General features: G+C 45.4%; 1 protein-coding gene across 1 annotated transcript in view; it reads left to right on the top strand.

Annotated features, from left to right (window-relative positions):
* Nucleotides 1–16,328, top strand: part of RBBP9 (RB binding protein 9, serine hydrolase) — a 469,056-nt gene that overhangs the window by 175,268 nt on the left and 277,460 nt on the right. The window contains exon 3 of the mRNA XM_069607536.1: nt 5,248–5,353. Coding sequence (XP_069463637.1) covers nt 5,248–5,353 — 106 coding nt within the window. The remainder of the gene's footprint in view (nt 1–5,247; nt 5,354–16,328) is intronic.

The following is a 16,328-nucleotide window of genomic DNA, read 5'->3' on the forward strand; positions in this document are numbered from 1 at the left end:
ATTTCAGGTTAATAGTCGAACATTACATTAGCAGAGTTGGATTCTGAAAGGGATTCAGAAAATTGGCGATGTTTTTAGGAATTAAAAATGTATGACCTTTACAGCTTTGAGACGCATTTTTAAATTAGGGCCACAGGAACTTGATGGATATAGGGTACTCCAGGGGTTACTGGTGCACAGATTAGGTTTGTTACAATTTCCAGTTGAGAAGAGGCCCAGGTTATGTACTATTTACGACGATCCACCACGTATGGTTTCAACTTCCCTAAAACTGATGCCTATGTCACCAACATATGTTGAGCATTGGGATAAGCTACGTAGAGAGTGGGAGATGGAGTTGCAAAGCGAGGTTACATCTGATCATTGGGAGTTTATATTGAGGGCTGTGTATAAAGCGAAACTAGACTTGAGCTTGATTCATCAGAAGGTAGCAGGGCGTTTTTACTGGACACCGGTACTTATGCACAAGTTGGGGCTGATAGAAGACAATGTGTGCTGGGGTTGTGGTTCAGAAGTGGGTACTCTGTTACATATGCTGTGGAAATGTGTGAGGGTGCGTGAATATTGGAAATACATTTTGGATAGTGTAGACTTGATTATGGGTATATCATTTCCACGTTAGTCGTTACCCGCAGTACTGTTATCAAAGGCTGGTATATGTGCTGTGGCCCGGGGAAATAGTTGTTGGATGGACAAGTCATTGGCGATGGCGGTTAAGCAAATAATGAAGGTCTGGAAGATGCCGAAAAAGCTGCAGGTGGAGGATTGGATTTGTGAGATGCAGGTTTTATCTCGTTTTGAGAAGGTGTTGTTTGGCAGAAAGGATATGATAGAAAGATATCTTAAGATGTGGACTTTAACGAGTTGTATGTTTGAACTGAGAATATGAATGTGTGTATGAAAGATGGTTGAGTTTACTGATGGTTGGGTGGTTTGTGGTGTGTGTATGTGTGTGTTGTGAGAAACCTGAGGGCATTCTCCCGAGTAGACCTCAAGAATCCCTTATTCAGGTGGCCAGGCAAGGGCTAGCGCTCGCAGATCCTAACCCTAGGGGTGGACGAGTGAGGGAGGATCTCCTGGACAGGGGAGCCCGGGTTATGCTTGGAGGAATACCCTAGGAGGGACGCAGTATTCTGCCGAAGAAAGGGACGAGGAAGACGAGCTTCCTGAAGCTTTCATAGGTTGCACCAACTCAACCTCCCTTTCACCTAAACAATCTCCCTTATTCAAATACAACAACCCTTCTGTACATACCCATCCTCTATGGCCCCGAACCCCGGTGCACTCAAAACCCACAACTCACAGAATCCTTGTTTTCCTGTTTTACACCCAAATACTCCCCATTCTTCGTCTCCACGTCCTTCTGGTTATTCTTTTCCGAACACCCAGTCTATGTGGACCAACCACTACTGTTCCCATAATGCCCCCTGTTTATTTTCAGACAATAATCCTTGTCATTCCCGTTTGTTCCACAACTGTTACAAATCTTGCCCTTCTGAATTTACTAAAACCCCCCATTCGAAGGTTATAATTTCGTACAACACTGTTTCTCCCTCCTATCCCGTGGGATATCTGGAAACTCTAACAACCCCCTTTTCCACTTTCTCCTGTCTAAACAAAAAACAGACGGACACTAAAGCTGCTTAACTGACATGTCCCAATCCGAAGGTCAGACAAGGTCAGGCAATTAACCAGAATCGCACACACCTGACGGCCCTTTCTCTTCCCCACAGGGATAAAAGGTGGAGCACGAGAGCACAGGACAAGCAAGGCAGACCGCACGATGCAAGAGCTAATTCAACACTGCAGTTTAAGAGGAAGAGAAAGATAGTGCAGACCGAGAGAGAGATGAGGAGAGAGTCGACCTTGCCCTTTCCGACCAAGATCCGTGGAACGATAAGTCCGCGAACAATAGCCAACGTGTATTGCAACAGATTTGCCCGGTACGCAAGACCCTCCTCCGCTGATTACCAAGCCGGTGAGAGACACTGGTTTCAGTGGTACAAACCTTGACCCCAAGACATCAGAAAGCCAAGCAGTTCATCACAGCTGGTGAGTCGAGGGGAGTGTGTCGATGAGAAACCGAAATGTGTTGTATGAAAAGTAGCCAAAGGATGATTTAGCTTTGAAAAGCAAAAGGATACTATTGAGAAAGAAGGGGAAAACCAGATACAGAGGAGTCTGGCACAACGTGGGTGTTCACGCAGGAAACTCTGGGCGATTACCCAACGGTAAAGACTACCGTAACCAGAAGGTCTTGGGGAGAGGCAAAGAATGGTCAAAGTGGTCATACAGGGGTCTCGTAAAATCCTCTGTACCATCGACAGTCTTTGGCCGACAGAGAACTGTGAAAGCTAAGGGAGGTGAATCCTGCATGTTGAAAATTAGCACATGAGCTGTGTTTCGTGGAAATTAGCAAGAGCAAACCCGGGTGAGGGATGCTGATGAAAAGGGACGGAGTATAAAAGTCCCATGAAGAATTGTTGGTAAAAGTCGAGGAGAGTGAACCCGGCAGAGGGAAGCCGACAGCCAGGGGCAAAGGCCAAAAACCTGTTAAAAAAAAGACATTTAGATTTGTGAAAGTGTGAGCATTGCAAGACAAGGGGAAGGGAAGTGTCCCCCTTGTCTTCTGGGGTCCGAGCCCGGCTGAGGGAGATCCAGGGGTGGAAAGTTACCACCCAAAGTTCAACGAAAAAGGAACTGTCTTGTTAATTTGTTGAATACGTCTGAGGGGTCAGCACCCAGAAGAGGGGGACCCATGGGTGAAGCCATCACCCAAAGTGTTTGTAGAACAGAACTTTGTGTTTGTTTGTTGAGAGTATCATGCCTCAAAGGCAAGAGACTTTTCATTATAAAGAGATTTAACCATCGAAGAACCTGATAGCTGATATGGAACTGTTAGCTTGTGCTGGGAAGGCTCGATCGAGAGTGTGCTGTGCTCCAAAGTCCCACCTTGTCCCGTGCTAAACACGTGGGGAAGGGAAACATCTAGGCAATCACATCCTGATGTATTATTTGTGAACACTTTATTCTTTATTTTGATACCCTATCCCACACTCTTTCTGTAATTAGTTGTAAGGAATTGGCAATAGGTTTTTATTAGTATAGGCCCATTTATTTTGACACCACGCCACTGGAACTGCCTTATTTTACATTTGATGGTCAACGCTTGCTCCCATCTTAGATTTAGGTTTAGTTTAGGCGTTTTCCACCCTGCATTTATAGTTCAATAAACACCCTTGAACTGTGATCACTCGTCTGTCTTTACTGTTGTCACCATGAGTTCCTTACAGATTGTGTGTGTGTGTGTGTCTATTTTTGTGTTTCTTTTTTGGAGGGGATTATAATCTTGCTGTGGATTAGTTGTATATAATTGCGATTTGTTTATAACTTAGTTGACTATTTCCAAAAACACATGCATTTTCAGTTATGTTTTTCTTTTACTGTTTATTGATACATGTTATATTGTTTAGTAACGGCTTGTTATTTTTATGAAAAGAAAATAAATATATATTTTTTAAAAGATATACGCGATAATGGCTTGAGAAATGGAAGAAAATAAAACCGAATTGGCCAAGGACATTGATACTTGTGTATGAAGAAACCTAGCTGGGAATCCAGATTGAACATCTCTGGTGTATAACTACAGGGTATACACCCAATATTGGATTTTGGAATATAGGACAAGTGCAGGTTCCCCTTCAACTCCTATATTGAAATGATGAGACATAAACATGTTGGGCATAGAGAACATGCAGTATATATGATCTGTTAAATAATGTTGTGCCAGTATAAGGACGAAGATCATGGAAATATTTCATCCACTGCTTGCATAAGATACTGATGTGTTGAATATATGTGCAGATGCATTTAAATGCTTAGGAAAATGAGGGGAACGGAAGAGGTTAAGTTCTCGTCAATGTTTAATAATTGAGCATGTATACATTGAACAAACAATACACTTTTTCATTACATAGGTGTATGATTTATATCTGGATTGTAATACAAATATATATGTTGTGATAATAAGAATGTAAAGAAGGATAGTCTTCTCAATGTAACTAGTGAGTGATTGTTAAAGAATCACAGATATAATTGGCCAGTAGTAATTGATATGTTAAAATAGTCATATCTGTGCATAGTGACACAGCAAGAAACTATTGCTAAACAGAAGAATGTAGAAGATACTCCCTTCCAGAGTAAGATGTTTTTGACGCACACGCTGGCCTAAACTAAGCACACATGAATCTAAATAAGGATTTAAAAGTAGCTCCTTCGTTTCTGGCATTACCCAGTAAGCAGGAGCTACCTGTGGGGAAGAAGAAGTTAGTATCTAGTGAGTTGCAAATCAGAATACCACATTGGATGCATTGTATACACCTAGGCCCATCATATATGGCCCATTATGGTTTAAATGGCTTTAGGATGTGACCTAATGCTCATTAAGACACGCTTCCCAACACCCAGCATTAATGTCAAATTATGTCCATTACATTAGTTGGACTGGAAAGTCAAACGTGGCTGTTGGTGTCAAGTTAAACAGGATCTTCCAGGCTACAAGCAGGAACTAAATTGATCCCTGCTCCTGGCAATTTCAAACCCTGAACACAGGAGGGAAAAGGTTATGAAAGAGGGTGGTTTGGCAACAACCAAAGAGGGGAAAAAACATTTTGGTCAATCTGTGCTGCTCTACTTTCTGTAAAGGGCTTGCCATACGAGTCTTCTACACGCCATTAATCTGTTTTTCTCCTCTATTCATTCATGCAACTGCATTCTAAATTTAAATGCAGCGATTCATATTTTGTCTAGCATGTTCACCGCTGCCATATTTTTGGATGTAATTATAAAAGTATTGCATTGGTAATCTGCTGTTCATGTACATGAACTGCATTGTTGTAGTTTACATATTGGTGGTCTGTCTATCAAGAGGAGGATATGGCCACCAACTGCTTGATATCAGACAGCTTGAGTGGTGGAATTGGATGGGGGTGATTTATGAAAAGTGCAGTTGTGATCCACCGAGACCACCGATCTGCCACACCTGCATCACAGATTTAATATTTTTATTCTTCCTTCCTAAGGACTCTGGATAATTACTTTGTAGCATTCTGTGCTTTGTCTGCATTTTTCATATAAGCTACTCGTTAATTTCTGTAGGTGACTGCAAACCAGGCATTTTACAAGTGCCACATATCTTGAAATCATGAAGTCTTCCTGAAAAATGTGCACCTTCTCTCTGAACTTCAGATACTGCAAGGGAAGAAATCTGGCTGCCATTTATGGAATCTGAGCTGCAGTGTGATGACCAAACCATAATTATTGGACACAGCTCTGGTGCGGCTGCTGCAATGAGGTACGGTGTTGGAACACTTGTTTACAAAGTTCAGTTTGTGCACAAACCTGTGGAAAAAAACCTGTCCCTGTATTCCTTCCCCTTTGGACAATGAATTTGTGAGTCTGTTGTGATAGCCCAAGGGCATGGGGTCTCACTGGAGAGCTGCTGTCACCGAAAGTGCTGGAGCGCTAGCCCATGCCCCTGCTCCCTCTCTGCATAAAACTGCATGAAAGGCCTGTGGGGACCCAACGGCGCAGGGTTTTTCATGCCGTAGGGGTGTTCCGCATAAGCAGGGGCGCCCAAGCATTGAATTGGCAGACTGCAAGCAAAAGCTTATGGTCGGAAGCCCATCCTTAGAGGTAGAGAGGCGAGAGTGAGCCCAAGTTGCATTGGGGGACTGTTGTGGTAGGTCTGGGGTTAACCTGCCATTTGATACTGCTGGAGCTTTCACCCGCCTCCTCTTATCCCCCCACTCCTTTTCGGTGATGAGCTCTCCTCCCAGACTGTGTCGCAAGATCATCTCGAATCCAAGTCCGACCGTAAGATATTAACCGTGCGAAGAAAAAGGGGGGCTTGCACACCAGACTGCAGCAGGGATACTCTACTTGTTTCTGGGAATATACACAGCAGTGCTTTTAACTTTACAGGAGAGGTCTCTTCCCTGATAAAAGAGATGCATCACTTCCTGGGGTCTGATCAAGATGCCCTGGGAGGGGCAGCAACTGCAGCATGTGATCAACACGGGGGTGAAGCTCCCCGAAGCTTGGGTGTCGTGCTCGTCCTGAGTCTCGAATCAAGCCCACACCTAATAAATGGGAAGAAACAGTAAAAGAAGGCCCACACCCCGCTGCTGGCAAATCTGCCTGCATGGATACCCCCGAAGTCAAAACCAAAGTATCAGCCCGTGGGAATGATCTTCCTTTCCAATGTCTAGCTGAAATGGAGAATTCACTATCCACTGTGGACTTATTAGGCCTCCCCGCCTCCCCACACCCCATCAGCCTTTTCCCTCCCGAACCCCAGAGGGGGATCCACCACTTAAGCCATCTGTTGTGAACATTTGCTTGTCTTCTACATCTTTGCTTGTACCTGGCCCTACACAAACCATCTCCTCTGTACTGAGCTCCCTGGACTCAATGATCACAGAGATGGACGATGTGATCAAATACAAGCTCTTCCCCCAGCCTCACCTGTGGCAACTGGAGTGAGAATATGTCATCCATGCACGCTGGGTCCAGCACCTTTCTTCGACTAACCTTGCTCAGGGTCCCTAAACCAATTAACCAGGGCACCTACTTCATCCCCGATTCAAATGCTAAGGAAGTTTATACTGCCCGGGCATGTAACTGTAAATGGGTGTTGAGCAAACTAACTACCATAAAAAACCTGTTATTAGTGCCGATAAAGGCCCAGGGGAGGGGAGGAGGAGGCTCCCAGGGGGAGTCCACCAAGACTTCACCTGTTCGCATGGAGTCCCATAATTCAATTCTGGACTGCGTTCCCCAATCAGATTCCACTTGGACTACTGACTTTCGAAGAAAATGCCTATGGTCATAACCCGGATCATGTGAGATGGCCCTTGGGCACTGCACCCTGTGAAACCAACATAGACTCTCATAAAACGCAGCCCCAGCTTAAGCAGCTATTTCAGCATAACCGGTCTAGCAAGGGCCCCAATTCTCAAGTGAAGCACACAGTCGTGAGCCTTGCACAAAGGAAACCCAGGGACCAAGTGTGAAGGAACCCAGAGCACAAAGTTACTATCCTAGGGAGAGCATGACCAAGTACAGCGACCACGGTGGGCCGAAGTAGTAATACAGTATTTTTGCACAAGGTTCCCAAATTTTCCATTGAAGAGGACAGCCCCTATGATTCTGTAAAATTGGTATTTTGGGACCAGAGGGTAGCCAAACGCATCCAGGGAAGATTTGGGCATTATGGTTGAACCGCCAATAGTGCAACCATAATTAGCCTGCATGTCTCTCCATGAATTTGGTGGATCCCTTGGAAGGACAACAACCAACTACGCCCTATCCGGTGTGAACCTCAAACCTTTGGGGTTAAGGTAATTTAGGAATTGATTTGGACATGGGTCTGTGAAGTTCTGTTTTCCCCCTCACCCCCTTTTTTTGTTGATAAATGTATATGATGCGTGGTGTATTATGGATATTTAAGAAAGGTTTTATAAAAGAATGTACTTTGATGCCCCAGAGGCCGAATAAAGTTGTTGATGGATGATGATGATAAAGCTACGCTTAGATCCTCCACTGAGGAAGTCTGACGGGCAGGAGAAGCCACTAGCTAAGTGGCCCGTCCCCTGGCAGTGGTATATGAAGGATCCCCCAGAATTCACCAGTCCTCAGCCAGGCACCACGCTAAGGGGAAAGCAGCTGACTAGGTCACAGAAGAACCACCATGTCATTAAAGGGGAGATATGTTCCGGTGTCAGCACTACTCCATGGGAAACGACCCCCAGCAAAAAGCATTTCCAGGAAAGGTTTAACATGGACAGTATATACGTGGATGATCTGACAAGCATTTGAGGCCTTTTTAAGCTGTTCTCCTTGTTAAATGGCACTTGCCAGGCATGCAGGCCCCGGCATGGAATGTGAACCAGAGCCAATTAAAAATCCTTGAGCAATAAAGGAAAACGGCAGGATCGATCATCCATGCTCGGGATGATGATCCTAGGAGTAGGGAAACTTAACTCACTTGCCAATGAGGGAGCTAGAACGTGGAAATCAGTGGGCCGACATGACACTATTGGTTGGTCTCAACATGCCTAACGCCCCTTTTTGTAATCTTAGACCAGAGTTCCCGGGCAAGGGCTGATTTCAATTATTAATACACACACAACACATGGGGCCTCATTACACGGTAGGCGGTGAGCCATGGCTATTAGCGCCATGGCTCATGCCGGTAAAATACCGGCACCGCCTTTGCGGAAAGGGGATTTACCGCCCCATTCCAAGGTTGGAGGGGCGGTAAATCCCCTTTCCGCCATTGCCCTTCCCCATTCCCATTTCTGCCCCATAGGGCTCTATGGAAATGGGGAAGGCGCTAATTACGGCACCGCAATTTTGCGGTGCCGTAATTAGCTCCGAGGTCCCTTAGCGGGTTGGATTTTAACGCCTGCAAGAAGCAGGCGTTAAATCCTCCAACCCGCAAAGGGACCTCGTAGTACGGCGGTAAGGGTTAACGGTCACCGTTGCCATTAACGGTGACCGTTAACCCTTACCGCCGTCCGTGTAATGAGGCCCATGGTATCAAGTTAAACTGATGTCTGGACACCCAGGGAGGAGAGGACGCTAATAGGGAGCAACCTATCATAAAATAACATACTAACGGAGAAACTGACACTAATCTGAGGACTCATCAGGAGTACTACTCCTATAGCCTAACTATAAAAAAAAGTCGACGTCTCTTGACTTTGAGGGTTTAAGGACTGTATTCCAGTGTGAAAGTTGTTTTGCACTGAGGGGAGGAGGAGAAGAGCTTAGAGAGTCAGAACGTGCAATGACCACGTCCGATAGGCCAGTTACTAAGGATGATGTAGAACAGAATTTAAAAAAAAATCCAGAAAAAGTACAACAAGCAAGTAATGACACCGACCCAGGCACCAGGGTAAGCATAATCTTATTGCTGCCTCCACTATCTGGTCCTGCCACCCCACAGACCTTCCTCACTTTACAAACAAGCGTAAACTGTTGTTGCTCTGTGTGCTGCCACGAGCTAATGAAAGCCACAAGCACCCTGCTGCTTCCAGCCCTAACCAAAATTGTGTTGCTCATACTGCTCTATACTGCATTATGCCTCTGAATGCCACTAGCACCCCGCCCAAACATTGACTGTGCTGCACACTGTGTTCCATACTGCTCATGCTGTACATCACATCTAGGAGGATCCTGCAGCTGCCTTGCATAGCACCCTCTAGCCTACACTGAGATTTATTTTACCCATGCGTTACCATACTGCTACAACATTCCTGTCTATTGCTACACCGCATTTTAGCCCATTTACTTGATTCTCAAACCTCATATCTATTCTCGAATCTAGGTGAATACTGTAAGTGTATTTAGTCATTGCAAACTACTGGGTTTTCAGTTGCTTTAGCCATTGTATCTAGCCATTGCAAACTAGTGTGCCTTCTGTTGCTTACTTGATACTCAAATCTAGGTGGTTCCCCGCCCCTCTTCGCCATTGCAAACCAGTGTGTTTTCAGCTGCCTACCTGATTTTCGAATTGAGCCATTGCGAACCAGTGTGTTTTCAGCTGCTAACCTGCTTTATGAATTAGCCTTCGCAAACTAGTGTGCTTTCAGCTGCCTACCTGATACTCGAATATAGGTGGTTCTCTGCCCCACTTAGCCATTGCAAACTAGTATGACATTAGATACTTTGTGATTCTCACACTTAGTTGCTACACGCACCTTAGCCACTTTTGCCTACCTCGAATTTAGAAGTATAACTAGGTGTAACGCATCTCCTCTCAGCCACACTGCTCTACCTCTAACCTAGGTGTCACTCACTGCATTTGTAGCTACATCGTAGCTAATTAGGGTTAACCAAGCCTATACCCCGGCCTCCCAACACTCCTGCCACCACTACTTAGTATGTGTCCATTCACTACCAACCTGCTTGCATGCCTCGTGATCCTTTTAAACACTGCAACACAGCTCAAGATGGCTCCACACTCACCCAACACACCATCCCTAACTGGACCTAACAACCAGGAACCACACACAAATATAAACATCCTTCAGCCACTGTCACCCACTAGCCTCCCTCGTGCTACTATAGAAAGGAACCTAGGACTCAGAGCCAGACTAGCCAAAATGTATGAGCTCCTTGCCCGCTCACTGCCCACCATACAGAATCCCAGAGCACCGCCGCCTAAACCTAATTCCTCCACGAAAACCTCTAATTCACTTCAAAACTTCAACCCTAGACCACCCCACAACTCCCCCATTTACTCCACTCCTGAATCAACACATGACAAACGTCATACTACTACTCCTAAAAACACAGATAGCCCCAAAATTAAGGGAGCCTTGATCAACGCCAGGTTGCTAGTAGCTCATGCTACAGAAATAGCAGACTTAATCCTTAAAGAAGACCTTGACTTCCTCGCTATTACTGAGACCTGGCTACAACCAGCAGCAGGCCCCATGCTTATGCTGGCAGTCCCAGATAACCACTATATCTTGAGAAAAGATCGCCCCAATTCAAGAGGAGGGGGTGTCGCCATTATCCATAAGTGCAGTCTTACCATGAGACTAGCAACTTCTTCCAATGTCCCCTCGTGCGAAACACTATCAGTCAAACTTCCACTCACCAATACCCAAACTCTTAATATCTATCTGATCTACCGCCCGCTAGGTCCCATCGGCACCTTTGATGAAGACCTCAACTCTATTCTATCCAGCAATCTTAAAAGCTCTACGCAAGTTCTCACCCTGGGAGACTTCAATCTGGGCTATAATGACCCAGAAGACCATACCGCCAGTACTATAGTCAACACTCTCACTGAGCTAGGCTTCACGCAAAGATGCACGGCACCCACTCATTCAAAAGGTAGAATACTTGACTGGGTAACCGATCACAACTGCCATGCGAATATCACAAATATCTCATCCCTAGCCTGGACTGACCATCATCTGGTATCATTCATGCTTTCTACTGACAGACCTCCACCTCCGCCTACCATTATGGCCCCACCTACTCTCACTAGAAACAAGAAGAACACGACAGCAGAAAGACTCATCCCAAACCTGCTCCCCACACTCAATATACTCCCTGACAACCTTGACCCTGACACCTTAGTCGAAGAATACAACAAGATTATGTCCACCTCGCTAGACCCCCCCTTAAACTCAGTCCAAGCAAACCAAAAACACACCTCAAAAAATGGTACACACCATTCCTTAAAAATCTTAGGCAGCAGAAAAGAAACTGCGAGGCCACTTGGAAAAAATCCCCCTCAATCGCGAACAAACTCAAACTTTCCAAACTCTACAAAAAAGAAATGTATATGGCTAAACGAACCTCCTTTGACTCTCGCATATCCCAAGCAAAATCCAACATGAAAGAACTCTTCTCTATCCTCAAAGAAGTAGAAACTCCCATAGTACCTCCTGACACCTGTACTAAAGACAAAAACTGGTGTTCAGAAATTCAAAGTGCCCTAGTGAATAAGATCACAACCCTCCAAAGTAAAATCTCCAGCAAAAAAGCCTCCCTCAATGTCTCTCTCCCTCCAAAAATTCAGTACAAGCTCACGCCCACAGATATCACCCGCTTCAAGTTCTCCCTCGTTCGCCTCGACTACTGCAGCGCCCTCTACCTGGGATCGTCCAAGGCCACCACCAGCAAGATACAAACCCTCCAGAACAACGCTCTCAGAGCAGCCTTGGGTATCTCTAGAAGAGAACATATCACAGGAATCAGCCAACATAACAACTGGCTTTCCACTAAAGATAAAATTCTTTTAAAAACGGCATCACTCACCCACAAATCCCTTAACAATGCTGCCCCAACATTACCTGATCAATAGATTCCACAGACAGTCCTCTCTAAAACCTTTTAGAACAGTATATAAAGACTGCCTATCCCTCCCCAACTACAACCGCGCCACCATAGGAGGAAACAGCTTCCAGGTGAAAGCAGCCAAACTGTGGAACTCCTTGCCTCCAAACCTCAGAATGGACTTGCCCTACCAGAACTTCCGTTCCAAGGTAGTCTCATGGCTGCAATCGGAGGCCCACTAGGATTACTAATTGCCGCGCTTCCGGCACACACTGTAACCACGTGTGTTTACCTGTTTACATGTATATAATTCCTATTTGACTCACTGCTGCTTTGTATATAACATTGGTTTACCTCATTGTCTGTATGTATATTTTATGATGACTGCAACTAAGCTTTGAAAATTCTTGTAAATGCTGCGCCCTGATACCCTTGGGTACTCTCACGCATTATAAATAATAAACATAACAAACAAACATAACAATGAACTGTGAGAAAGCCAGAGAATTTATTAATGCCATTTGAAGGAATTGGATGAAGATGAAATGGAAAAGCAATGGTAATAAGCAAAGTCAAGTAATTAAGAATAAGTGAATGTTTTAGAATAAGCATTGCCAAGAGTCAAGTGAGAGGTGTCAAGAGTCAAGCATATATTATTGCTCATCATCGAAAGAAGTTCATGATCGAGAACAGTGAACTTGAATATAAGCCTGTCAATAAATGCGTCGGAGGTTTTGAACAAAAGAGCTGAAACATTATATAAGTTTCCTAGCAGGAGAGTGTACTGGGAAGCTTCTGTTGGTCATTGCAAGTGAAGCTAATAAACCAGTGAATGGTGATGGAAGAAGAAACAATAATGCTTCAAGGGCAACTGAAAGGAATAACTCATGCCTCATTGTGGCAAACTACTTATGAAACAAATGCAAGAAAGGTGTGTTGGTTGCGTGACCTGTGATGGGTGGACCGTGTGGTCCAACAACTGCGTTTAGACCAAATACACCCTACCTTGTGATTGAGTAAAGGAAAATCCTGTTCAAGTGAAACTGAGGAATTGAACTTATAAACTGGTGACAGATAATCAACTGAAGAGCTGGGAAGTGTCCCAGGAAGTTATTATTTTGTAACATTGAACATCCTGAGGAATTGTGTTTTTTGTAACTGTGATATACTTTAGAGCCTGGGGAAGGAAACCCTTTTGTGAAGTGAACTGTTTGAACTTTGGGGAAGGGAAAACCCTTTTCCATCCGAGAGCTTTTATTTGACCACTTTTTTATTTGATGCGGACATCCCTACACATTGTATACAGTTAGATGTGAGGACAAGTATTGGTTTTGGAGACACAGACATTTGCTTTGCACTTCCTGACACACACTATTGTTAGGTAGGTAAACCACACCTTAGTTATAGGGTAAGTTAAACCGTTTTCCAACCCTCAACCTTTAGTTAATAAAAGTTTTTATAAAGAATTGTATTCAGTTGTCTGTGTCTACTTCATGATGCCTTCACAAGTGGTACCAGTGTAGTTTCTTTGAGCTAGTTTGGGCATCCCTGACTACAGTAGAGACTAGGTGAGAAGGACTGCTGCTTGACTGCCTCCCTGTTTTAGGGTCCTGATTACTAGTGTACTCCCTTTCTCATTGCCACTAGTGTAACCTCTCTGATTCCAGGTGAGGCTACACAGGCTTGTTCCTCCTCCTGCTACTATATCTACTAATATCTACCCTGGATCGGCCTAGTCCGCTGGAAACCTTATTGTTCTTGCTAGCTACAAAGCCTGCCTGTCGTTCTCCTTTCTTCTTAGGCTAGATGGCAGTATTACCCCCTATAGTAAAACACATCCCTTCAGATGATAGCCTCCACCATCCACCAACACTTCCCCCAAAAGGTAATTCTCCCCTTTCAATTACCCTCTCCCTTGCTCTTTCTCTTTTTTTACTTGTTCACTCTTTCTCTCTCCAGTAACTCTCCTTCTCCAGATGTTGCTCCTCCTCTGACTTTTTTAACTTTCCCAACCTGCCAATCACTTCCCCTTCCGATGCTATCGCACTAGATGAAATCACCCCTCCTTAAATATATCCTTCTCAAGGATAAGTCTCTCCCTCATTCCCTCTCTCCACAAAGGCAAACTCTCGCCCTGTAGTATCTCTCTCTACACCAGTGGCAATTGTGATGAGTTGGAGGAACTTGCCACATCCGGTGTGAGGGGAGCCAAAGGGGACAGTGTTGACCAAGCCGCTGAACACTGTCGACCAAAGGGCGGAGGAGGAGGTATCTCACTTTCTTGCTATCCCCACAGAGGTGGAATCACATGACCACAAGAACAGCCCTGGGTAGTCTTCCGACTTCCCCAGATTACACCAAGAGGAAGCGGGCAAGCCCATTGACTGGCATATAAAAACAAGGCCATGGGCGCCTGCCAAGCATCTACTCCAGCACCCATACCATGGGGAAATGTTACACTCGAAAGCAGAAACACTGCAAATCCTGGCACGTTGCTATGTGAGGAACATGCAGAGCCGCTGTGAAGCAGCAAGGGATTTCCAAAATGGTTATGCACTCCACAGACACTCTAGAAACCATTCAGTTGCAGGCTAGAGTGGAGCTAAATCAATACACCCATAGGGCAATGCCAAGAACAAATCTCTAAAGAGGTAGTAAGAGTTAAGTAGGTTATCACTTAGTCTAACCAATTGGAGGAAGGAAGACCAAGGACCGTAGGAAGAAAAACTTGTAGGGACTCATTATTTGTTATATCGTCCATGGGTATAAAGGAGGCTGAGCAAAGTCATTCAGTGCCATGCAGGTAGAAAAAGCAAACATAGCTGCTGATGTTCCCTTGCTACAAGAGGTGGCTGCTGGGGGATGGCCTCCTGGAAGGACTGCTGCCTGGTGGAAGTCAGAACGAGCCTGGAGAAGCTGAAAGGAGATTGGGGGTGGGGCTTATAAGCCCTGGGAACTCTGAAACAGGAACACTGACCTGAAGGGCACCACAGCCCCTCTCCTCTCCATGGGGGAATGGGGAATCAATGGGGGAATTGGGGTCTTTCCACCTGCGAAGCCGCGGGAAGGTAATAAGGGCTCCCAAGCGCTGGCACGAGAGGCCCAGGTCTATGAGAGAGGCCTGCTAAGAATGCTAAACCCAAGGCATAGGGGTGGGGCCTATAGTGAATCCTGTGCTCTTGATACAGAGGGGGGACCCAAGAAGAAAGAACCCTTATACAAGTGGAGACATGTCAAGACCTAGGAGAGAGGTATGTTGTGAATGTTGCAACCCGAGGACTAGGAGAGAGGCCTGTTGAGCATGTGGCTGCCTGTCATGTGCCAATGACGGAGACAGTAACAACCCCTAATGGGGCTCCTTAATCACAATGACACTTCCCCAGATCTATTAGCCTCCTAGACCAGCAATAACTAGGGGGCCAATTGGTCAGACAAAAAGGCTTCAGATCACAGCCCAGGATATCTTCAGCTGGTCTGAAAAGAGAGAGAGATATACCGTGAATATACTGATAGCCAGAGGACCTGCCTCCCCAGGTTACCATAGAATACCTGGCATAGCATCAGCAAGGCATGCCCGTTATGTCTTTTCTTGAGAAATCAAAGCCAGAGTCCGAAGAAAAAGAAGGTCACGGACACAGAAGCAAAGAACTAACCCAGGTGGAATGATGGCGTAAGTCTGGTAACCCTGATAAAGGATCCTAGGTAAGCTCAACAGAGTCCAGGAAGGTCCAAAGAGGTAGTGGAGACAAGAGTTCCCAAAAAAAATCCAGAGGACAATCTTCAAAAAGAAAAACAAACATTTTAAAAAACAATCCAAGGCAGACCATTGTCAAAGGGATAGCCAAAAGACAGTCCATGTAATAGGCAGAGTTCTGAAACACAAAAGAGGCAATCCAGTACAGAGCATGATCCAAAGAGGAAAAGAGGAAAAAACGAGTAAAAGTCCAAAGTCAAAGGAGGAGGAAAATCGCAAGAACAGACCGGCATGGAATCGCTACTCATGGTAGAAGCTGTAACACTGTTGAGGACCACTGCAGGATATCTCTTCGGTCATTTTATGGTACACGTCGTACTGCTGCAGTTGCCCCGTGAGGACGCGTACATTAGAGGTGTTAACATAGCGTAGACTACGTCCTAGTAGCAAGGCCTGATGGGTCATCTAGTCCCATACAACCCAGGATGTATCAGGGAATATGGCAAACACCACTGCATGCCATGGGGAGTACTGATATGGCGGGGGATGCGGGGGTCGAGCCCTGACACTACCTGAAGCCTGGGAGATTGGCCTACTGTGACCCAAGGGCCTATGAGAGTGCCCTACTGCAAATCCTTTACCCAAGAGCCCACTAGGGAGGCTTACTGAAAATCCTGTACCCAGGGGTCTATGAGAGGGGTCTACTGTGAATCAAAAAGAGAAGGAAGAGAAGGAAAGAACCCTGATACAAGGGGAAAGGGAGTGCTGGAGGCCT

This window comes from Ambystoma mexicanum, chromosome 4q (genome assembly GCF_040938575.1).
Source record: "Ambystoma mexicanum isolate Mex_15411 chromosome 4q, UKY_AmexF1_1, whole genome shotgun sequence".
Lineage (NCBI taxonomy): Eukaryota > Metazoa > Chordata > Amphibia > Caudata > Ambystomatidae > Ambystoma > Ambystoma mexicanum.